The 22,010-nt window shown below is 48.1% G+C and overlaps 7 protein-coding genes across 7 annotated transcripts; 4 read left to right on the top strand and 3 right to left on the bottom strand.

Moving 5' to 3' along the window:
• Positions 1-1,625: 1,625 nt before the first annotated feature.
• Positions 1,626-2,482, top strand: FOBCDRAFT_208604 (necrosis inducing protein; the record flags this gene model as incomplete). Its single annotated transcript, XM_031192788.2, has 2 exons — positions 1,626-1,984; positions 2,035-2,482. 2 exons carry the CDS (start codon positions 1,626-1,628, stop codon positions 2,480-2,482), a joined length of 807 nt encoding a protein of 268 aa, XP_031031634.2.
• A 470-nt stretch (positions 2,483-2,952) lies between these two features.
• On the bottom strand, positions 2,953-3,545 carry FOBCDRAFT_281565 (uncharacterized protein; the record flags this gene model as incomplete). The annotated part of the gene is made up of 2 exons (XM_031192787.2): positions 2,953-3,318; positions 3,393-3,545. The coding sequence occupies 2 exons, from the start codon at positions 3,543-3,545 to the stop codon at positions 2,953-2,955; spliced, it is 519 nt and encodes a 172-aa protein (XP_031031633.2).
• A 1,266-nt stretch (positions 3,546-4,811) lies between these two features.
• On the bottom strand, positions 4,812-5,192 carry FOBCDRAFT_281564 (uncharacterized protein; the record flags this gene model as incomplete). The annotated part of the gene is made up of 3 exons (XM_031192786.2): positions 4,812-4,934; positions 4,983-5,109; positions 5,155-5,192. The coding sequence occupies 3 exons, from the start codon at positions 5,190-5,192 to the stop codon at positions 4,812-4,814; spliced, it is 288 nt and encodes a 95-aa protein (XP_031031632.2).
• Positions 5,193-6,512: 1,320 nt separating this feature from the next.
• FOBCDRAFT_245315 (uncharacterized protein) lies at positions 6,513-12,146 on the top strand (the record flags this gene model as incomplete). The annotated part of the gene is made up of 13 exons (XM_059610673.1): positions 6,513-7,108; positions 7,431-7,504; positions 7,653-7,784; positions 7,854-8,317; positions 8,391-8,791; positions 8,840-8,858; positions 8,946-10,046; positions 10,139-10,227; positions 10,273-10,312; positions 10,445-10,723; positions 10,776-11,165; positions 11,213-11,323; positions 11,385-12,146. 13 exons carry the CDS (start codon positions 6,513-6,515, stop codon positions 12,144-12,146), a joined length of 4,458 nt encoding a protein of 1,485 aa, XP_059468082.1.
• A 1,015-nt stretch (positions 12,147-13,161) lies between these two features.
• On the bottom strand, positions 13,162-14,226 carry FOBCDRAFT_148297 (glycosyl hydrolase family 61-domain-containing protein; the record flags this gene model as incomplete). The annotated part of the gene is made up of 2 exons (XM_059608281.1): positions 13,162-13,950; positions 13,993-14,226. The coding sequence occupies 2 exons, from the start codon at positions 14,224-14,226 to the stop codon at positions 13,162-13,164; spliced, it is 1,023 nt and encodes a 340-aa protein (XP_059466240.1).
• A 3,291-nt stretch (positions 14,227-17,517) lies between these two features.
• On the top strand, positions 17,518-19,041 carry FOBCDRAFT_324424 (glycoside hydrolase; the record flags this gene model as incomplete). Its single annotated transcript, XM_031192782.3, has 3 exons — positions 17,518-17,523; positions 17,943-18,449; positions 18,502-19,041. The coding sequence occupies 3 exons, from the start codon at positions 17,518-17,520 to the stop codon at positions 19,039-19,041; spliced, it is 1,053 nt and encodes a 350-aa protein (XP_031031628.2).
• A 1,340-nt stretch (positions 19,042-20,381) lies between these two features.
• Positions 20,382-22,010, top strand: FOBCDRAFT_147676 (major facilitator superfamily domain-containing protein; the record flags this gene model as incomplete). Its single annotated transcript, XM_031192780.2, has 5 exons — positions 20,382-20,585; positions 20,632-21,051; positions 21,095-21,513; positions 21,558-21,637; positions 21,688-22,010. 5 exons carry the CDS (start codon positions 20,382-20,384, stop codon positions 22,008-22,010), a joined length of 1,446 nt encoding a protein of 481 aa, XP_031031626.2.

Raw genomic sequence — 22,010 nt, 5'->3', positions numbered from 1 at the left:
TACGAACTCTCGGTCTCCTGTTAATTATTTCGATACTCACAAGGCTTGGGCAAGGATACCTGTTCCTACTTAGCATGGTCCCACTGCGTTGTGATAAGACTTTACTAGCCTGTCCAAAACGGACTTCTTAAGATCCTTAGAGGTGATAAGCTCATGTTTGCACTAGCAAGTACACTGTGCACATTTTTACGCTTGCATAAAACTTTTTCTATCACGATTCTTGAATATATGGAAAATTCCATTTTGATAATTCTCGCCCTTGCCGTTGTCGTTGTATCGAAACCCGAGTTATTTTTCATTCATCGAATGACGGGCTTTTCTGTTCAACATGGCGGCTCTTTGAGGTGTATCCTTATTTTCATCATGACTTTACTTGAAATTGCCTTATCGATCTAAGAAAAGCTCAGATCTACCCTGAAGCAAGCATCTTAAAGGGTTCGGACCCCACGTCAGCCCTGGTTTAATCACAGCCCAGTGGGTATTTCTCCATTGGCGCTTACTATCAATCTCATGCCCGCTTGCTCCCATTTCATCAACGCTTATATTCATCACGATGGATTTACGGCCTAATTTCATCAAGGTTTCACTGGCTAGTGACTCAGAAACTACTCAAGACTCTTCAAACACGACGAAAAAGAACGTACATCAAACGGGGGAACGAGCATGAGATCATAATAGAAACAATGAATCGGATAATTCAATCTCAGCCACATACAAATTGCCAGCCTGTCAGCCGTGGCAGAGACGTTTTACCTGGATTTTGCTCCTGTCGAGCTCCTCACGAAAAGCAATTTCCATCCTTCAAAGCGACCAAGGTGTTTTTCACAGCCAGTCACGACCCGTTCTCATTCAAGCCGGCTGATCAGAGCTACATCCCCCACCGCACAAACCACCACACGACCAAAGTACCTCCAAACATGAAACCTAGAGCTGACATTTTTTTCATCCGCCATCATAAACAAGGCTGGTTTCACCAAAAACGCCTCACAGCCCCCAAACAGCATCACGAGCATTCCTTCCAGAATAATACTAGCCAAATCCTCCTTGTTTCAAGGAAAAGCTTACCCCCGAGATTAAAATAGGTCCGGCAGCCATTTAATTGGTCAGATCTGTGATCGTTGTGGCTAAGCAGATAAGATCCGCTAAGCTTAAAATTAAGGCACAGGTGCGAAATTCGTGTGATTGGTCTGAGCTGCTGCTGCGCCTTGGCGGTTTGGGCGTTTAGTTAGAACGAGCTGAACTAGTGCATGAAATTTATGTATGCAGTGAGATCATCGAAATAGATTTGGCTTCATTTATTGGCTGAGGTGGTGAATCCTACTCGTATAGTGAATCCTTCATGGCCCGTTTCATTTTTGGAAGATGAGATGAGAAATGGCTGTTCGATGTCATGATGAGCTTCAACTTCGGCGGAGACATTCTGAACTAGGCTTATCTGTGATAAGGTTGAGAGGTTAAAAGAGGCTCTCAACTTTATCATCGATCATGTATATAAGAAGCTTCGTCTGCCTTCATAGATCTACCATCTCATCTCATCATCACTCCATCAATTCACCACTCTCTCCCCTCTTCTTCTTGACTTCAATCTTCCGTTCTCTTTTCAACTTTATTTTCACTTCACCATCATGCACGCCTTCACAATCGTAACCGTCCTTGCCGGTGCTCTCAGCGTCGAAGCTGGACCCCTCAAGCACGCCAAGCGAGTTCTCATGGGCCGTCTCGACGACGGAGCTCACGAGATCGAGCACAAGTTCCAACCTGCCACCGATTTCGACAAGGACGGCTGCTACTACACTTCCGCCATCGACAAGGATGGTAACACCAACCGCGGTCTCAGCCAGAAGGACGTTTACTTCAAGGGCCCTGCTGATGATTGCCGTGAGCCAAACCGCCTGGAGAACAACAATGTTTATAGCCGAAAGCGCTGTAACAATGGTTGGTGTGCTATTATGTATGAGTACTACTTTGAGAAGGACCAGTCTTCGTAAGTTCAATCCACCATCTTCTTAACATCATTGACTCACCAAGTTTTAGTTGGGGCACTATCAACGCTGCCGGCGGCGGTAACGGTCACACTCACGACTGGGAGAACATCGTCGTATTTGTTCAAGGCGAAGAGGTCAAGCGCGTCGCTCCCTCATGCCACGGCGGCTACGAACACGCCACCAACACTCCCCGTCTCGACGGCCAACGCGCCAAGGTCGTCTACCACAAAGACGGTGGCTTCACTCACTGCTGGCGCATGGCCAACGAAGCCGACGATGATGTCGAGAACTACACCGGTCAGTGGTTTATCGGTAACCTTGTTGGTTGGGACAACTGGCCTGTTGTCAACGGTCGATCTCTGCGAGACTACCTCTATGATGCTTGGAACGGCGGTGTTGGTCCTAAGTTCTGGGATAAGGATGATAGTTTTACTAAGAAGCTTGGTGAGGCTGCTGGTGATCAGTGCCCTGGTTTTGATCCCGCCAAGGACGAGTAGGGCCATATTTTCGGCGTCGACATGTAGGCTTTAGGGCATATTCCTTTTCTTCAATTGTTTATAGACATTCACATTCGGGTTTTACATAGTTCAGGTACTTTCAAATGCAAAGTTGAAGCTTCAAAATATTTGATCATTCATTGGTATTCATTCGACCTAGGTTTTATGACACCGAATTCGTATTAACATAAGCTTCCTACAAAGAACTCATTCACCTACCAGGTGAACTGAGGTATGTAGATCTCAAGTAGTAAAAAGTGTCATCTTGGGGTAGAGGACTGTTTCCAGCCGGCTGACGTCTTTTCTCATGTGTTTTACTTGTCCACGTCGAAATCCTACGAGGGCTAACGCAGGATAGTACGGAGAATTCAAGACATTACAGTTACTAGCAATCATCAGAAATTCTCTAGTGTCACACCTATCAAGCTTCGGCCTTCTCCTATTCTAAGAGAAGGACAGCTTACCACTAATCAGAGATTACCGAGGATTATAATGAAAAGGGGTTTCGTTGACGTAGTAAGCTTGCATCCAGAGTATTTAATATCCAAGAAAATCATCGGATTGATCGAGAGCTTGTTTTGCAGCCTGTTGGAGAAAGGCATTCGAGCCTTGCTCGTTGAGGAAGTCGTTGATCTGGTCAAGATATCCAGGAACATCGTTCGAACAACTTGAAGGCGATTATCAAGCCGCTTTTGCAGTCCTTGAGCTTGGCGAACACGATCCGCATCTGTAAGATTCCTGTCATGAAGTTGAAAGGCCTCCTGCATAATGTCAACGATTGTCGAGTAGTAAGTTTCGATATCGGTAATGTAAGTTCTCAGGCCATCCTTGCGAAGCTGAAGCAGACTATCAGACGTTGACTCGAGAGGTCGGTGACAGATGCCTGTATCTGCTTCACTTCCGTCAATACATTGGCAATATCCTGTCTGACCTTTTCTGTATCGGTGCCACCAGTCACAGCTGCCAGGCCTTCTTGGAAGACCCAACCGCCAGCCTTGCCCGCTAGGCCAGTACCAAACTTTACCAGGAGGGTATACGCTGCAGATGCAATGAGAGATGCCATATTGATCGAGAAACAGAATTGGAAAAAGGATAGGGCCGGATGCTCTGTGCGATGCGAATGCTATGAATCGCCCCAGTAAAGAGGGAGTAGGCTTTTATATGACGAGGGTCAAGATCAGTTTTAGTGGTCCTCACATTGTGGGAGACTTGCCAAGACTTACCAGACCATTTTCGACCTGTTCTTGAGCATTGTTCATGCCAGTAACCTTGCATAACAGTTTGTTTTCACTTGGTAAGCCAAGTTCTATATTTGACTTTTCCAGAAGCGGAATTAAGGGTATGCTGTTATAGCCGAGAGAGTCTTTGCCATCCTATTTCAATCTCGACGAAGCACCAATGGCAACAGAAGTTAAGAAACACCAAAGCAAAACACTCCAGTGGCCGGAGCATTTCAACCGCCGCATTGCCTAGATCATTGACTTTGTAGGTACTATTATTAGATTCAAGGTTAGCGAACCCGCAAATGCGTCTAATATCCACGGGCTACCACGTTTGCAACGGCGTCCAGATCGCTTTGTGTATTGCTGGAATGCAAAATGACACTAGCTCCATGGAATCAGGAACGTCCCTGAAGGCCACTCGAAACATTTTACTGACCCTTGAATATAGACTACTGTTAATGGCGCATGGATTTTGGAGGGGAAAATGGTGTTAGTTTTGACGCGCGCCTTGGTCCTCTCGCTAGGTTATCAATGAGGTTGACCCAAACTGATATCAGTTTTCCTTCCCTTGTCCTCAACTCACCCACCACGACAATTCGCGGGCTATTATAACCAGTGAAATCTGTTCCCTGCTGAGTTGTATTTTCAACAATTGGCATGCTCACTTCACTTCACGAACGGCGCTACTCATTACAGTAACCTTCTTTGATTTATGTTTCTAGCCTTCTATCACCAGCTATTTCCAATGCCGGAAGCACTCCACGATCTCAAATAGTCATGCGATATTATCAGCAGTAGTTCAGCTGTCATTGGCTACGCCGAATTACCGAAGGTTCCGAAGAATAGTCACCACTATCAATTGGAATGTCAGGCATCTCTAAGTTTTAGTGTCACGAAGCGTTTCACTGATAGCTCAAACGTTGCGTATAGTATCAAATCAATTGCAAGTTCCTTGTCATAAGCTCATGACAAGACTAAAAGAGTGCTACATAGTTTCTAAAGTAACAAGAAGCCATGCGGATAATTGGCAGTCTGAAAAGAACAAATCACACGAATCTCAATCCCGAACCAAAGAAGCACTGATCCCAAAATTGGCATCAGTCCACTTAGTGCCAGCACTTGCCCCAAGCATCGTTCTTGTTGCCGCCAAAGTTGATGTCCCAGGCCTGCTTGCAAGTAGTCTCCCAGGGAGCACCGTCAATGCCGCGGCCGGTGCCCTTGTCGACGCACTGCATAATCAGCTTCCATGCTCTGTGGGCTTGTGTCTGAGTACTTACAGAGTAGCCGTCCCAGTGGGTGTGGGGCTGGTTGGAGCCCCAGAGGGCGCAGGCAGCCTGGGCAAGATCCTGCCTGTATGAGCCGCGGACGGTGCAGCCACAGTTGTGGTGAATACCGGCCATGGCGCTGGGAGGTCAGACTTGGTGTTGAGGTGGAGGAATTTTGACTTACGCGCCGAAGAAGAGGACGATGAGGCTGAGAGAGTTCATTTTGGGTGAAGGGTTTGAGTCTTGAGGACTGGGAGTTGTAGAAGTTGTTGTACTGTTGCTGATGCTGGTGAAGATGAGAGTGGTGAGTAGCAAATGGAGTTGGGAAAGCTGATCCTTTTATATTTCAGGATTCTCTTGGAGAGACCTGCTCTCACCAACAAATCTGCCTCATGATCCGGCTTGAAGAGCCGTCTGGTGAGGCAACTGACCAACCTCGTCCGATGGATATCGATTCGGCTCATGAAAGTCAGTCATTATCCGACTTCATCATGACTGAAGCAATTGCCGAACTGAACATCTCGCATCCGGCTCATCGGCATCATAAGTTCCACCTTCCAAACATGGAAAATCGTGAAGCCTTTCCTATCTCAGCCTATGAACACGAAATGAGTTTGGGGCATTGTTCTCCGAGACATACGATACCCTATACGCGGATAATAGAGTTCAATGAAGATAGTCTTTTCTATCCCTTGACATAGCGTGATGAACTCAGGTTCGTGTTGAAATGCGAGCCTCTCATTGGTTGTGATGCAAGCGGAAGTTATGTCGAGGCCTCAATTATGAGCAGTGGGGGACAGATTCGCCTATTGCAGGCAATAGCATCCTACAAACCTTCTTCGCATTAGAAAAAGCTTATTCTTCATAGTGTTTCCAGGGACTGTTGTATTACCGACAGGGCTAGCGCAACGTGCCATCGCTGACGGCGGCCCGCAAAGCATACCAAGATGAAGCCCACGTGGGGGTTTCGGTGTGAGGCTATTTGCCCAATCGAACACCGAGCACGACCTTCAGAACTGACCTATAGCAACATTTCAATCATATGCACAGACTATTTAGACGGGTGGGTCGAAATCAAAGCGGATCTAATAATATGCAATATTCTAAAATGGAACAGGAGAACATCAGACTATACTCAGTCCATCGGCTCATTTAATACCGGCAGATAATGTGAGAGTCAAACCCCCAATCTATCGCGGATGAGGATAGGAGCGACGAGGATCAACTCGTGTTCTGTTTGTGGCTTGAGAGATATCATGGGTTGCTTCGAGTCAGCCGGTCGTGAACTGCCGAGAGTCGAGACCGACGATGAGTGAATTTGTGTCTGTCGAGATGAAGATGGGAAGGTCGTCAAGTTGCGAGAGACTCGTCGGTAGTTGAGTAATTATTGAGTACCAAGTTCGGCGTCGAAGTTAAGGGCATCGTGAACGACAGGAACTACTTAAGACGGCATTCATGTCCACATTGTCAACTCACTCAACCATCACAGCATCTTCATTGACTCTCAAGCTCACTTCTCTACTCTCAACAAAGTCCCTTACAATGGCTCGCTTCATTCTCATCCTCGCCGCCCTGGCCACCGCTGCCTTCGCCAGCACCACCGCCAACAAGGCCCTCGAAAAGACCCCCGTCAAGGTCACCGAGGTCAACTACAAAGTCGGCGAGGTCTCCAAGTGCATCACCCTCTCTCATCTCCAAGCCCTCGGCCAAACCTTCACCAACCTCAACGCCACCGGCGACTACAAGCTCCCCGAGATCCCAACCACCTACATCAACGATCCCACCGCTTGCATCCCCGAGTCCCTCTTCGACCAGTACTTTGAGCCCATCGTCGCCATCTCCAAGGAGCAGAACCTTCTTGAGTCCTTTGACGTTGAGAAGGTTCACGGCCGTGATCTTGAGGTGCGCGCTCGCAACTGTCCTCAGATCAAGGATGCTGCTCTTGGCCGTGTTCACTCTTGGAGCTGTGATAGTGCGCCTCACCCTAGCTCTTGCCGATCTTGCGCAAACTTTTCTTCTATCAACTTTGTGGCTGCTTGTGTTGCTTGTGCGGCTAAGGCTAATCAGGAGAGTATCTTTTGCTGTGCTGCTGCGGCTACTACCTTTGCTACCTACTACTCTCAGGTCTGCCTTGAGAAGTAGGCCTGTCGGTTCTGTGGAATGAAATGGGGAGAGGGGATGTCTTACTGTAGTCGCTCATTTGGTTGAGGATGGGTGATGTTTGTCTGATGTTAGTTTGCTGCGGCTGTGGGGATTAGATGAGTCTCTTCTCTGTTCCCGTTCACTCCTTAGGTATAGCTTTCTAGTGGTATCGCCATGTTGTCTCCCAGCCAACTGGTGCTTTGAATTAAATTACTTGTTTTCCGAATATGCCGATGGCATGCATCGCGACTTGTTCCAGATCTACAAATCAATAATGAGAGACCCTAGAATCTTGGTCAAATACATAAAGAGTAACAGATCACTTGGGCAACCTCGGCCGTCTTACCCCAAAAGGATTATTGCCAAGATCATCAGCATTCACATCCCTGTCAGTCAGTCTGTCAGCCTCGCAGATACGTGCCCAGCTTTTATGTATGGCGCACTTCTGGGTCAAACTTACCCTCTTCCAACTCACGTATTCTCAACGCCCATTATTCGCGCTGGCTCTCGTAACTTACAGCTCTGAGCGACAAGTCGTAGGCTCGAGAATCATTTCGGATCCGAAACGGCCATCTTTCAGAGCCTTTATCAGGTGCCTCAACCCTGGAAAAGGAAACGGATCAAGCAGTGACTCTATGGGCACTCCTGCAAGCATGCCACCCGTTTCTCAAGGTTTGTGCCAGCCCGCCCAGCATCTATATAAATACCACGACAGGGCACATCACTGTTGCCTCATCACAGGCAGATTACCGGCTGGTTTGGCGTCTACATCAGCATCGTCGATGTCCGTACCTTCAGTGAATGTCGCAGTTACCAAAGATCCTCTACCAGAAAATGTCTCGGTTGGATGTTCAGCCTCAAAGGCTGAACATGGCGACACCATATCGGCAACTGATTCTGAATACAAAGATCAGCAAGTACGGTTCCGGCAACTTTGGAAGGAGGCAATTGATAATGCCAAAGCATCGAAAGACAGTGGAAAGTTGTCAGAAGTCATTCGAGAGGAACAAGCTTCGGCAGAAGATGCTGAAATTACCCTGCCAGCCTTGATAAAGAGACTGGAGACTGAAAGGAAGCACTTTGGCACACAGAAAAGGTTGGCTGAAGCGATGGAAAGGATTGTCCCGCATCTCGATCGATTCGCTGTTGTTGGTGATATCCCTGTTAGCACGAATCCCAACCCCGCTGCCCTCCCATGGGCCGCTGTACGCTTCCTTCTTCTGGTACATCATCCCCTCATTAGTGTTTGTACTATGAAGCCAAGCTAATTTTACTCAGAATCTTACTGCTGGGGAAGAGATCAGAGGCAAGGTTGTTGAAGGCATCGCCGAAATCACTGTTCTAGTCTTTGAATGCAGCGTTTACCACGAGCTTTACCTAGCTTCGCCGGCTTCAAAAGACCTTCCTATCAATACAAACCTACGTCAGACAATTATCGATGCGCTGTCTCACTGTGTAAGGTTTCTTGGATTTGCTCTCCGTCGCCAACAAGCAGCAACAAAGGCTTTCACAGATGTCTTTCGCCTAGAGGATTTTACTGGATATTTGAAAGACTTTCTTGTTTCGAAAGACAAGCTACATGATGCTATTTCACTATGTGAAATGCATCATAGCTCCCAAAGCCGAGATCAACTCAGGTCTTTGCATAATTTAATGGTCGATATGAGGCTAGAGTCCAGGTATGAAGCAGGAGCGCTGTGTGCTGCTATAGTCTAACACGCTTCTAGTGAAAGGGCGGAAGAAAAGGTCTAGTCGCAGCTGTGAGATCTTCTTATCGATCCCAAAGATTGCTTCGATCATATTTATCATCAACACGACTCTTTCTGTCTTGAGGGAACGCGAGTACAGGTTCTTGATGACATAGAACAATGGGCTCACAATCCCTCAAGTCCGACCATCTGTTGGCTTCCAGGTCTTGCTGGTACAGGCAAGAGCACAATTTCTCGTACTATTTCTCGAAAACTAAAAACCAAAAGCCTCGGCGCCACCTTCTTCTCCAAGAAAGGTGCAGGCAATCGAGGAAATGGCCGACATTTGTTCTCTATACTGGCATATCAACTCGCCTTACACCTCCCTCCCATCCTTCCCCATATCTTGGAGGCTGTGAAGGAGGATCATTCGCTAAACATGGCACCTATTCAAATCCAGTGGCAGAAGCTGATCCTAAATCCACTTGTCAAATTGCAAGCCGAGGGGCTTACCAAACCTATTATTTTCGTTCTTGATGCGTTAGATGAATGTGACGAACAAGACCGCGGAGAGATCTTTCGTTTGCTACTGGCGACATGCCCGGGGATACTGAGAGTCTTTCTCACCAGCAGACCAGAGCTTGATATCATGGGTCACTTTGCCAATGAACAGCTTCACAGAGAAATCGTGCTTCATAAACTCCAGGTTGGAACTATAGAATGCGACTTCCGTGTTTACCTCCGCCAGGCTATGGAGAGTTTTGTGGTGGAATACAATCGCACTCATCACCAGAAGCATCTGCAGTTATCTTCAGATTGGCCGGGAGAGGAACGATTCCAGTTACTGCTTCACAAAGCCCTACCATTATTCATCGTAGCTGCAACTTTTGTGTGCATGATCTGTGATAGACACTGGGCAAAGAGTCCTGATTATAAAATTGACTTCATCATCGATAAGTCATCGAGAGTCAATCCTGCGTATGAGACTCTGTACAAGCCTGTCCTGAGCCTCATATTGAGCGGCGCGCCTGATGAAGACCAGGATGAAGTTGAAAAGAGTTTTGTGGATATCATTGGCTCTCTTGTCTTGCTCGCGAGTCCACTGTCGATAATTCCACTAGCTAAGCTTCTGGGCGTTGATACATGGTCTATATCCAGTCAGGTCGACCCACTGCGTTCTGTGATCGATGTTCCTGAAGACGATGGCCCTCTCCAGCTATTTCATCGTTCCGAGATTACATCCTTAGTCAATCTGCTGGGAATCTACAGGTGAGCGAAACAGAGACACAGGCCAGACTGGCAAGTAGATGTCTGGGCCTCATGTGAGGAACATTGAAGGTTGATATCTGTGGACTTTTGTCACCTGGGAAGAGTCACTCAGACATTGAACCATTTACTATCGATGAGCATTTGTCCGTAGAGATCCAGTATGCATGTTTGTATTGGGTTCACCATTTAAAACCAACCGGTAGGCGTATTCATGACGACGATGATGCGTATAGCTTCCTTCCCGTGGACCACATTTGACACCGACGCTCACGATTGCAACAGGAGGCTTCTGGACCACAAGTACTGCAATTCATCCAAGATGCAATACAATACATTCGCTATTTCCGCACCGGCATATAAGAAACTCCTTTCCAGATATACCACTCCGGAACCATCTTCAGCCCAAGAGCAAGTATTGCTCCCACTTCACTCGAAGACCGTCACTACCCGGACTATATCATGCAGCCCTCCAACATAGATCCTAACTGGCCACAAAGCCAAACTCTCCAGGTCCTTGATGAAAGACTCGCACAAATAGCCTTTCTTCCCTATATCAAGCTAGCCTCAATTGGGCACATGGGAGAACTTAGAATTAGGGACCAGAGGTCATGTTCTCGTCTGCATAGCCTACGCCACGGGTTTAAGTGGGGCTTTGTAACGATTCTGGCGTGGTACAACAGCAGTGGGATGGCCTGACATGAACAAGGTTTGGAATCTTGACAGTGGTGCATGCGTTAGGAGTTTCCCCCTAACGCGTTGTTCTGGTGCTGAAACTATCGCATTCTGTGATGATCGCAAGTTTATTTGCTCGATCTGCACGCGTGATCTTAAATGTGTAGCGTTTATCCATAGCCTCGACACAGGGAAATGTGTTTCTGACTTTGAGATACCAGACAAACCCAGTCCTATACTCTTGTCACCGAAAGGTCAGTGGATAGCAGCTATTGCACAGAAATCTATGCTTCTTTCAGAGTGGAGTCATTCCACAAAGCCGTCCTGGACTGTCCTAGGACCTCAACAGGAGCATGATATAGTAAGCTTCTCAAGCGACGGTACATTGGTCGCTTCACTATCATCGACATCGAAAATGGTCAAGGTATGGAGCACAGAGTCATACGAATGTCTTCACATGCTAAATTTGAGACACCGATCGTCCATGACCAACTGGCTCTCAATCAAGACGGGTTGGTAATCAGTCTTGATAACTATCGGACTCTCGTCCTTGACATGAAGACAGTGGCCGTTTCCAAGACTGTGTGCAGTTACTTCAAGATTGCAATCTGCAAAGAAGAACTAGAACCAGAAGTCCCCTTAGACCCAGACATGCATAGCAGCTGCGAGTGGTGCACCGGTATTTGCCATATTGAAAGACACAGCGGTTGAGATTTGGGACACCAACCCTCTACGTCATGTCAACACCTTCGAACGGACGTTCAGTTGTCTTGGAGAGCGTTATTACTGCCTGGCCATCTCTGCCAACGGTGAACGACTGGCTGTTGGGTCGTCAGAGCCAGGTACAGTTGAGATCTGGGATGTGAAAAATGCAGTTCTTCAGCATTCACTTGAAGTTCCGTTGGCAAACTTTTCTTGTATCGCTTTTTCACCGGACGCTGCCAAAATTGCCTACACTCTCTGGGAAACCATCGAGGTTCGCTGTCTCCCTGGACTCGAAACACTGACTGTTGAATCTGAGATGAATCGCGGAGTGTCATTCATACGCACTCTGACTTTTCGTGGTGGACGACTCATAGGAGTATATATGAACACCCATGTGCAGGTCTGGGATGCATCTACAGGGAAAAGTATATTTCTTTTGCAGCCATCTCCGGAGCTCCCGCTATCCAACTTGGCGACCAGTTTTCTCAACACTGATGCGGTTGTTCAAGGCGGTTGGGCTGGCGATGACGTACTGGGAACATATTACATTAATCAGGACCCTGCTTGGGTTATGAGGAAAGGTGAGAGGATCCTCTGGCTGCCACCAGATTACAGACCCGGGTCCGTATACATGTCAGGAACGGCGATGGTCCTGGGAACTTTTTCTGGGCATGTACCATTCCTGTACCTGAAGGAATAGGATCACAGCGTAATGAGTCCATACTTAAGATTACTCCTTCTAATGTTGGACATTGACGGATGAATAACCCCTGATGTGCGATTGGCTTTGGCTACGAATAAAGTTGTTCGAAGACCAAGCGAGACGTTTGAATTTACCCACGAATAAGCATTACTCGTTAAAGATGTTCCCGCCAGGGGCCGCTTTCTAAAACAAGCTAACTAACGCAGGGGCAATAACTTACCCCCTGTTGAAATTGCCGACTAAGCCCAGACCGGGACTTGTTTGCGAATTACAGATCCGTACAATTTCCCATCGGTTATAGACGATATTGAAACATATTACCGACTAAAACACCGATTACCGAGGCTCTTTGTTTATCATCCACAGCAAATATGTCGATGTGGATGAGTACTGATGAGTTTGGTCATCGGAATTAGAGACGAGTTGAATGGCTCCCTCTTCGCATGGCGAAGGGGTTCTGGTCACGAACGCTCCTTTTTGTGTCAGACCGCGCTGTGGCGGTATTAGGTGATATCAGAAATTAGACCCATGTCATCACGCTGCATTCCATGAGAGTGTTAGCGCTAGCCCGGGCTGTCGGGACCTGCCGGCTTCATGTGATGGCAAATATGAATATTCACCAAAATGCGGCACGAGAACTGAATTGACTAATCTTCGTAGAAGACCAATATGTATTCGTAGGGATGATACAAGCTTTGTCTCTGTTACGCGGTACTCGTCTCTTAGTAGCTAAACATCTGCAAACTAGGGGCATTAGAGATTCGGTATTCGAACAGCATCAGCTGGCGGCAGATATTCACCAATAATTGGTCCAGGAGTTCAGCCAGGAAGATTATATTTACAAGAAACTTATCTAGTTTACAATGAAAGCTGAAGCAAAGTGCCTTTCTTATCAAGTCCAGAATACCATTTTCCTCCAAGACGCCAGCGTATGACATGACTTCAAAACACCACGTCCAGCGTGCATCATGTCAAATTACTAACATCCAATCATTGTTCTCACTGCACACACTTAGAAACGGTGAGCGGCGAAGTGGCGAGCGTGGCGGCGGGCCTTGGAAGAACCAGAAGAGCATCCGTTGCTGGCACCGTTACCGGCAGAGGGCAGAGGAGTGGTCTCAGCAGCAACAGGGGTAGGCTGGGGAGTGGTCTCAGCAGAGTCGGGAACGTCAGGGACAACGGGAGCCTGAGAAGGCTCGGGAGCAGAGGTAGGAGTGGAAGAAGGAGCAGCGGAACCCTCGGTGGGAGAAGCATCAGAGCCAGAGTCGGAACCAGTGTCAGCACCGCCCTCAACAGTCTTGGTGACATCGCCACCAGCACCATCAGCGCTACCGCGGATAGTACCACCGGGGATAACATCGGGACCAGGCATGACATCATAGGAGGTAGAGCTTCCCCAGAGACTGAAGTTGACAGCAGCGTCGTCCTGCTTGTAGACACCGGGGATAGAGACAGAAGTACCGGGGATGGTGGTGGCGCTGTTACCAGAGACCTCAACCTGAGCACAGGCATAGTAGAACTCAGCCTGGCCATCGTGAGCACCGTGAAGACCAATGTGCTCACCACGGATGAGGTACTGTCCATCAGGAAGAGTGGAAGGAATCTTGAAGTGGACAGAGTCCTCACCCCAAGAGCACCAAGCAGTTGAGCGGAGAGACTCAGCGTTGCCAGACTTGCAGATCAAAGCCTGGTGAATCTTGTACCACTTCAGGTCATAAGGGCTGTCACTCGTAGCGTCCTTGACAGGAGCAGCGTAGACCTGGATAGGACCGGGGTGCTTCATTCCAGTGCCGCCGAAAGCCTGCTTAAGACCAATCTCATCACCGGCCTTGACCTTGAAGACGTTGGCAGAGGGCGTAGAGCCCTTGTTGCAAGTGAAGTCCTTGTCGGTGGGAGAGATGGAACCATCGGGAATGTTCTTGAACTTGGTGGGCATGTAGCCGTTCTGGTGCTTGCGGATGTACTCGTTATCAGTGCCCTGTTGGACGCCAGCGAGTGTGAGCTTGTCGAAAGTGTAGTGAGCGCTGACGGCGGAGGCCAGACTGAGAAGAGCGGAAACGTAAGTGGTGGTCTTCATGGTGAAATGATTGGAATGGTAAAGTCGCAAGCGAACTTGGTATAATGAGAGTGAAGTTTAAAGAATGAGAAGAGAGACTAGCTCTTTGAAACGAATGGAATGGACTGGTTAGAAAAAGATGCTGCTTCTCAGTCTGGAGAGATAGTTGAAGATGTTTATATACCAGCTCATCATCTCCGCGTTGCGGGAGTTGTCGCTCGGGACAAGGATTTGTTCAGCAAGGTTTGACGCCGGCTTGCTTTACCGTTTACGCTTAACTCTGTCTCAAGCTGTTGGAAAACGCAAGGTTCATGATGGCCTGTTTGCCATGTCCCGTCTTGGCTTGAACCGTGGAATTTTTCCATCTGTTTCCACCTGTTGCCGTGTTTCAATGATGGACCTTCAATTTTACTCCAGACGTTTAGTTTCTCGTCGGATCAACGTGATTTGCTGAGGTCCCTCGTTCTTAGTTTCATCCTGTTTCGATGACAGGGGAGGTTTTGCTGACTTGGGATTTAGTAATTGGGTTTGGCCAATTAGGTGCCTCGGTGAGATATGCTCTTATTGTTATCATGCGGCTCCGTGGATTGAGGTGCTAGACAGAAGCTAATATGTTGTACCTGCAGTGTGATTGATACCTAATGTTATTTAGGGTTTATACCTGAGAATAACCATACAGGTGTGCTAACCTTAACACATGCCGTCGTTCGTCGTAGAGGCTCACTAACAGGTCCCCTCTGTTTCACGTATATTAATCTTATTACGATAAACTGTTGGGTACCATCCCCCACCACTTCAGACATTTCAACCATTCTAATATCGGCTAGTCAGCGTAGCTGTGGCTTACCTCCTGACACTAATCCAAATTGAGCTTAATTTCTGTTTGACATCTTTCGCGGTCCCGACTCATGGGAACGATGTCTGTTCTCAAGACAAGGATCATCAGATCAGGCCATTACTTTCTTGTCGCACCTCTTCAGGTCGGCAGTCCGTATTGACATGAAGCCCCTTGAGCATTTCTTCAGCTTCCGGTGGCATGAGGGGAAAAACAAACAACTTTGCAAAGCTGACGCAGATAACAATGCCACTATTATGGGAGCATGTTCGAATTCAGTCCAAGCAAGCGAATTCTTATAGTGATGTACTCAACAAAGTTCTCTCAGCTTATGGCTTACGATAAGCGCGTCCCTCATAGATAGGTTGAACCACGAGCAGAGCAAAGAGCAACCATCACTCTTCATCCGGCATAGCTCACGTACAGTGGTCATATCAGAGACCATTCACGAGGGAATTACGGAGCCGCCATGACCAGTGCAGATGCAGCTAAGCGCTCTTGTAGATGAAAGCCGCCAACCAAGCCACTGATATTGAAGGTTCAAGATGCGTATGGACTACGGAAGGATGTGCGGGCAAATTGAAGGGAGCAGCATCTCATTACACAAAGCATGGGTATGCAGTCTAGGTAAGACATGATGCGTAGAATGCACTTTCGCATACCTATCAGACAGACTTGGCATTACGACTGATTACGTGGCATAGGAATTGGGATTGAGAGATAGGGGAGAATTTGGAGGGTTTGTATCGATGCAAAGTGGATAATCCGGCGAGGGAAATGTGCTATTTGCAGTTAAGACCCGTGGCTGAGAGCTTACGATCACCACACAGAACTCTGTAGATAATCCGACATCACTGGCTATCGATGTCACTGCCACTACGAATTTCCATGAGCATATCTGTTGCCTATGCATCCAGATACTTACAGTGCGTTTAAGTTTCACTACGACTTTACAGACGGGCGCAAGTGACTTTTTCTGACATGATGTCAATTTTGGGATGAGGCTCTTGCAGAAAATTCCTCACTCTACTGAGTACGCTGTTTAAACCTGCATGTTCTCGCTGTTCTTCTGGTGCGATATCAGGATTTGAACCCTTGCATCGCAGCCTCCCTCTGGTTATTGAAGCGCCATAATGGCAGAGTATCAGGGGCTAGCTATGGTGAAGACGTTGGTGTAGCTTTGCTGAAGCTAGAAAGCAGATATGAAAGCTGATTGACGGCTTGATGAAGTGAAAAACAGTGTTCTGTCTATAGAGTCGAAATGCTGCGTCTTATTGTTGGAGAATGATTTCTGTAGCTAGAGGTTAAGGGGCAGTTCCAGAGAAGAAAGAAAGTCGGACTCTTGGTATTTATACTCTCGTCATTCCCGCGGCAGTGGAAGTCATCGATAATAAAGTGAGTTCAGTTCTGGTGGGGCATAACATAAGAGTGGTGAAGCATCGCTCAATATCTTACCCTACAATCCAACAGAAAATATTTATTACAGCAATGCTTTATCGGCAGTTGGTTAGTACAACTGATCTTCTTCACTCTGATATTGATTATCTACAATCCCTCTGTGAGTTTCACAAATCCTATTACCGATGGAAAAGTATTATCTTCACATTGTTGGATCATTGCCTGGTCTACGTATCAAGCTGTAAAAAAGGTGAATGATGACAATTCGTTGGACATCGCATCACAAATCTCATAGGCGCGGTAATCGTCGAGGCGCAGTGAATGATAACATTACTGGCTTCTACCACCAGCATATTGAGCATACTCCTTCAATGCGACGTTGATGCACTCGTTCTTCTCTCTTTGGAGGAAGATTAACCTTGACATGACTATCATGCAACGTCTATTCAGCCTTGAAAGATCACGACATATCATGAATAGAATATCCGGTGATATTCACTTCACCCGGCGAACCCCAGCTGATGCGCGCCTGTCAAACCCGTAGCTGAATGCCGCTCAGACAATCATCATCACCGCCTACTATAAAGATGAAACTAGAATCGAGCAAGTTATCCAACTCTCCGTGCCGGTATCCGTTTACCCAGCCCTCGCGATTGGTGGCTTTACGCGGAGAAATATTACCCCAAGATGATTCTCGATTCGGCAGAAATCTAGAATATCACCACCACCCCATACATGAAACACGACCCACGTGTTTCCCGTGGGAACGAGTTCAGGAACGAGGAGTATCTGGCTCGTGCACATTTAGCTGATACGGGATTGGTCTCACTTCTCATGGGGCCTATTCAGCCGAAATGAGACCCCTGCCAGCCCTGCTAGCACTGTCGTTGTGGGGCGTTTGTAAGAACTGACACATACTAGCTCCCTTCAGCTTTGACATTTGAGTTTTTGTTCGAGTTTCACCTGAAGTTGATGAAAACAAGTACACCAAGTAAACAGAATATCGTCTCAACTCTGTCGATCTCCTGGCTATCGACAGAGTGACACGAAACAAAACGTACCATTTATTCGCACATCAGATGACGGTGAGTTCAAAGTAAAGGCCCGAATTACGGGTCGTTTATATGCACCCCAGAAACAATGCAATGCAAAAAGCAAGGCATGTCAAAAGTTCCGTTAATTTGGAGATTATCCAGGAGATAGAGCCGCCTCGACTCGGGCACCCCTGTCTCGGCACAACTCCTTTCCACGACAGTCTATCTCGAAACAGCCCTAGGTACTCGGAGCACCGTCCGAATACTGAGAAGGGGCTAGCTCAATCGGACAAACCAATCCCGGGCATTGACTCTTTCGAGAAAACTATCGTAATGCTATAGAACAAGGGACTGACATGATCAAGATGTATAAGATGATTTAGCCCACCTTCTCTCGGCACTTGGCATTCTCATCACTCAAACAACTACATTCATTACAACACCTTCACAGCTTCATTCATCGTTTGCAGGTCAATCAAACGTTTTATCATTCTTTGTCACATATCTCTACATCAAGAACTTCTTCCAAAATGAAGCTGTCTTCCTTCCTCTACACCGCCTCGCTGGTCGCGGCCATTCCCACCGCCATCGAGCCCCGCCAGGCCTCCGACAGCATCAACAAGCTGATCAAGAACAAGGGCAAGCTCTACTACGGAACCATCACCGACCCCAACCTGCTCGGCGTCGCAAAGGACACCGCCATCATCAAGGCTGACTTTGGCGCCGTCACACCCGAGAACTCGGGTAAGTGGGATGCCACCGAGCCCAGCCAGGGCAAGTTCAACTTCGGCAGCTTCGACCAGGTCGTCAACTTTGCTCAGCAGAATGGCCTCAAGGTCCGAGGTCACACTCTAGTCTGGCACTCCCAGCTGCCTCAGTGGGTTAAGAACATCAACGACAAGGCTACTTTGACCAAGGTCATTGAGAACCACGTTACCAACGTCGTTGGACGCTACAAGGGCAAGATCTACGCCTGGGTATGTTTTCTTCACTCGGACTTCTTATAAATGGCTTTACTAACATGTTCAGGACGTCGTCAACGAGATCTTCGACTGGGACGGTACCCTCCGAAAGGACTCTCACTTCAACAACGTCTTCGGCAACGACGACTACGTTGGCATTGCCTTCCGCGCTGCCCGCAAGGCTGACCCCAACGCCAAGCTGTACATCAACGACTACAGTCTCGACTCCGGCAGCGCCTCCAAGGTCACCAAGGGCATGGTTCCCTCCGTCAAGAAGTGGCTCAGCCAGGGCGTCCCCGTCGACGGTATTGGTTCTCAGACTCACCTTGACCCCGGTGCCGCTGGCCAAATCCAGGGTGCTCTCACTGCCCTCGCCAACTCTGGTGTGAAGGAGGTTGCCATCACCGAGCTCGACATCCGCACTGCCCCCGCCAACGACTACGCTACCGTTACCAAGGCCTGCCTCAACGTCCCCAAGTGCATTGGTATCACCGTCTGGGGCGTATCTGACAAGAACTCTTGGCGCAAGGAGCACGACAGCCTTCTGTTCGATGCTAACTACAACCCCAAGGCTGCTTACACTGCTGTTGTCAACGCTCTCCGCTAAATGTGGCTTGCGTGACAGGATCAGGTCTCTGGTCTTGGGGGGGAGCATCGTTGCAGTTGCTTTTGGTCATCACCGTATTCTTCTTTTATAACTCTGTATATAGTTGTTTGTTTGTACAAAATCTCGACAAATGGTAACTGCTTAGTCGGTCGTTGGAAGATAGCTGGGCTAGTAGTCAATACATACCCTTACCATTAAAACATCTGATCTCTGTGATTCACCTGCCCTCGATGTCTTGATTAATGTAGTATAATGCACTTTCGGCAAGACTAATGAGTGAGATTAAGTAGCATGTGTGAAACTAGTCCTTCAGATGAGAGTGTCACTAACGGTGCCCAGGTGCAGTGACGTTCAAGACTCAGCCGTAGTCAAAAGACATCCGATTCAGGCTGCTGTAACGCCGGTAGTTGAAGATGGCTTGGCCCGTCCACCAAGATCTTGTCGTGATAGCGGACGAGAAAGTTCCGGCAGACATTGTCTGCTTCTGGATCACGGTAGCCAATCGGCAAGTATTCGACAATCTGCCCCGGAGCTGCAGTGCCACCACGATCCGGAAGCTAGATGAAGAGCCGGAAACATGATGATCTGATCTAATGGGGAAGATTGCAATACTTGGCGTTTCTGGGCATTTGCGGGGATATGCATCCTCATATGGGCCAGCGAGTCTGGGCGTTGGGGTTTCCAGACCAGAACGAACGACTGGCTTGTCCACAGTGACGGCCGGTATGCATCGCTCGTATATCCCTCTCTGCACTCGTTACACCAAACTCAGATTGACCCTCTATCTCGCTCCTTTACGTTATCTCTTCTAGCCACTTCAGCCACAAACTATATTTTCTCAAATACGACCTATCACTCCCGACATATCTCGAGAAACTTGATAGGCAGCGACGCCAACACGCGAAATAACTCGCTCAAGACAATGACGATATTCTCGCCAAGACATCTTCAACACTCCTTTCGCCCAAACACCTTCCAAGAAAGCCTTAGCCTGCACATTTAAGCATGATTTTAAGCGTCTTTACCCCGCCTGCCAAGATGATCTTGGCGTGGAGGAGGAGGAGGGGATTAAAGTTCTTCGAGAACAACGCCATCCAATGGATTTTTCGTATTAGGGATCCCCGCATTGCTTTACGGGCGCATGGCTGATGAGATACGGTATTTTGCGGTTTGACGTCAACGAGTGAGATGCAATGGAACTTGATGTTGGGGAGGATTGTAACTGCATGATGGAATGGCAGCATTGTGGTCGCTGGGTGGGGCTGTGTATAAAGAGGGAGATCGCCCTCGCATTGTATGACGGTCGTCTGCCAACTCAATACAACAAAAATAACAACGACATGGATGCTCGTCACTCTTTGGACAAACGAGACAAAGACCCCGGGGCTCTCGATGAGGTCGAGGAGGTCCTCAAGACAGCCCCTCAAGCACGCGATTATTCAGGCGCACATGAGAAGACTAACCCCCGTGAGATCGCCCTCGTGCGAAAGCTCGACTGGTGGATCATGCCTATTCTCTGGCTGATGTATTGGCTCAACTACCTCGTTGGTTTCTCCATCAAGTATCTTTTCGTGAATGCTGACCTTCCAGGACCGAAATGCCATCGCTCTCGCTCGACTCAACACCATCGAAAAAGACCTGAACCTCACCGGTTCCCAATATCAGACTTGCGTGTCGATCCTCTTTGCAGGTTATGTCATTGTTGGTATTCCAGCGAACATGGTGGTTACTCGCGTTCGACCGAGCATCTGGATGGCGTCATGTATGACGGTCTGGGCCATCATCAGTGGCTTGACGGCGTTGAGTCGTAATTATACTGGTTTGCTGCTTACGCGCTTCTTCCTGGGCATTACTGAGGCGCCATATTATCCTGGTGCACTGTACATCCTTGCGAGATTCTACACTCGTAAAGAACTTGCGACTCGCATCTCGATCCTTTATACAGGGAATATTCTTGCCACGGCGTTTGCAGGATTGATCGCCCTCGGAATCTTTGAGATGGACGGAATGGTACGTCGTCAACCCAATCACTCCACGTCCACTAACATACCAGGCCAACCTTGCCGGCTGGCAATGGCTTTTCATCATCCAAGGCGCAGTAACCCTTGTCATCGCAATACTCGGCTTCTTCGTCCTCCCCGACGAGCCCCTCACAACACATTGGTTGACCGAGCAGGAACGCCAACTAGCCCACGAGCGAACTCAGCGCGACACAGTAGGAAATGCCGGCGAGTCAACAAGCTTCTCTGGTATTCGCGAAGCAGCGAAGGACCCCAAGGTTTGGCTTTTCGTCGTCATGCAGCATTGTCATCTCGGTGCGAATGGGTTCAAGAATTTCTTTCCGACTGCTGTGAAGACGCTGGGGTTCAATCAAACTATTACCCTGGTTTTGACGTGTCCCCCTTACTTGATTGCGGGGGCGATCTCCATTGCGTGGTCTTGGTCTTCTGGACGGTTTAATGAGAGGACTTGGTGAGTTTCCTGGTTTGAGGATTGTGTTGGTACTGACTGTTTAGGCATATCACCATCGCCAAGGCTGTCGCGGTCTTTGGCTTCATTCTTGGTTGCGCGACGCTCAACACTGGTGCTCGATACTGTACGTTCTCAAATATTCCAGAATGATAACATCGACACTAACAAATGTAGTCGCAATGTGCGTCTTTTCGATCGGTACCTACGCAGTCAACAGTATCATTCTTGGCTGGGTCTCCGCCACCTGTTCTCAAACCAAAGAGAAGAAAGCTTGTTCTCTGGCCATTGTTAACTGTATCGCCGTCGCATCGTTCATCTGGACTCCATACATGTGGCCTTCTTCCGACGAACCTCGCTACACCATGGCCATGTCTTCAAGCGCTGCGTTAAGTGTTGCGACTGCACTTGGTGCGTGGGGTATGAGGCTTTGGCTCATGCAGGAGAATAAGAAGATCAGACAGTCTGAGAATGAGTCGACGCTGTACTACGCGTATTAA

This window comes from Fusarium oxysporum, chromosome XI (genome assembly GCF_013085055.1).
Source record: "Fusarium oxysporum Fo47 chromosome XI, complete sequence".
Taxonomy (NCBI): domain Eukaryota; kingdom Fungi; phylum Ascomycota; class Sordariomycetes; order Hypocreales; family Nectriaceae; genus Fusarium; species Fusarium oxysporum.
This window is presented reverse-complemented; position numbering and strand designations above follow the sequence as displayed.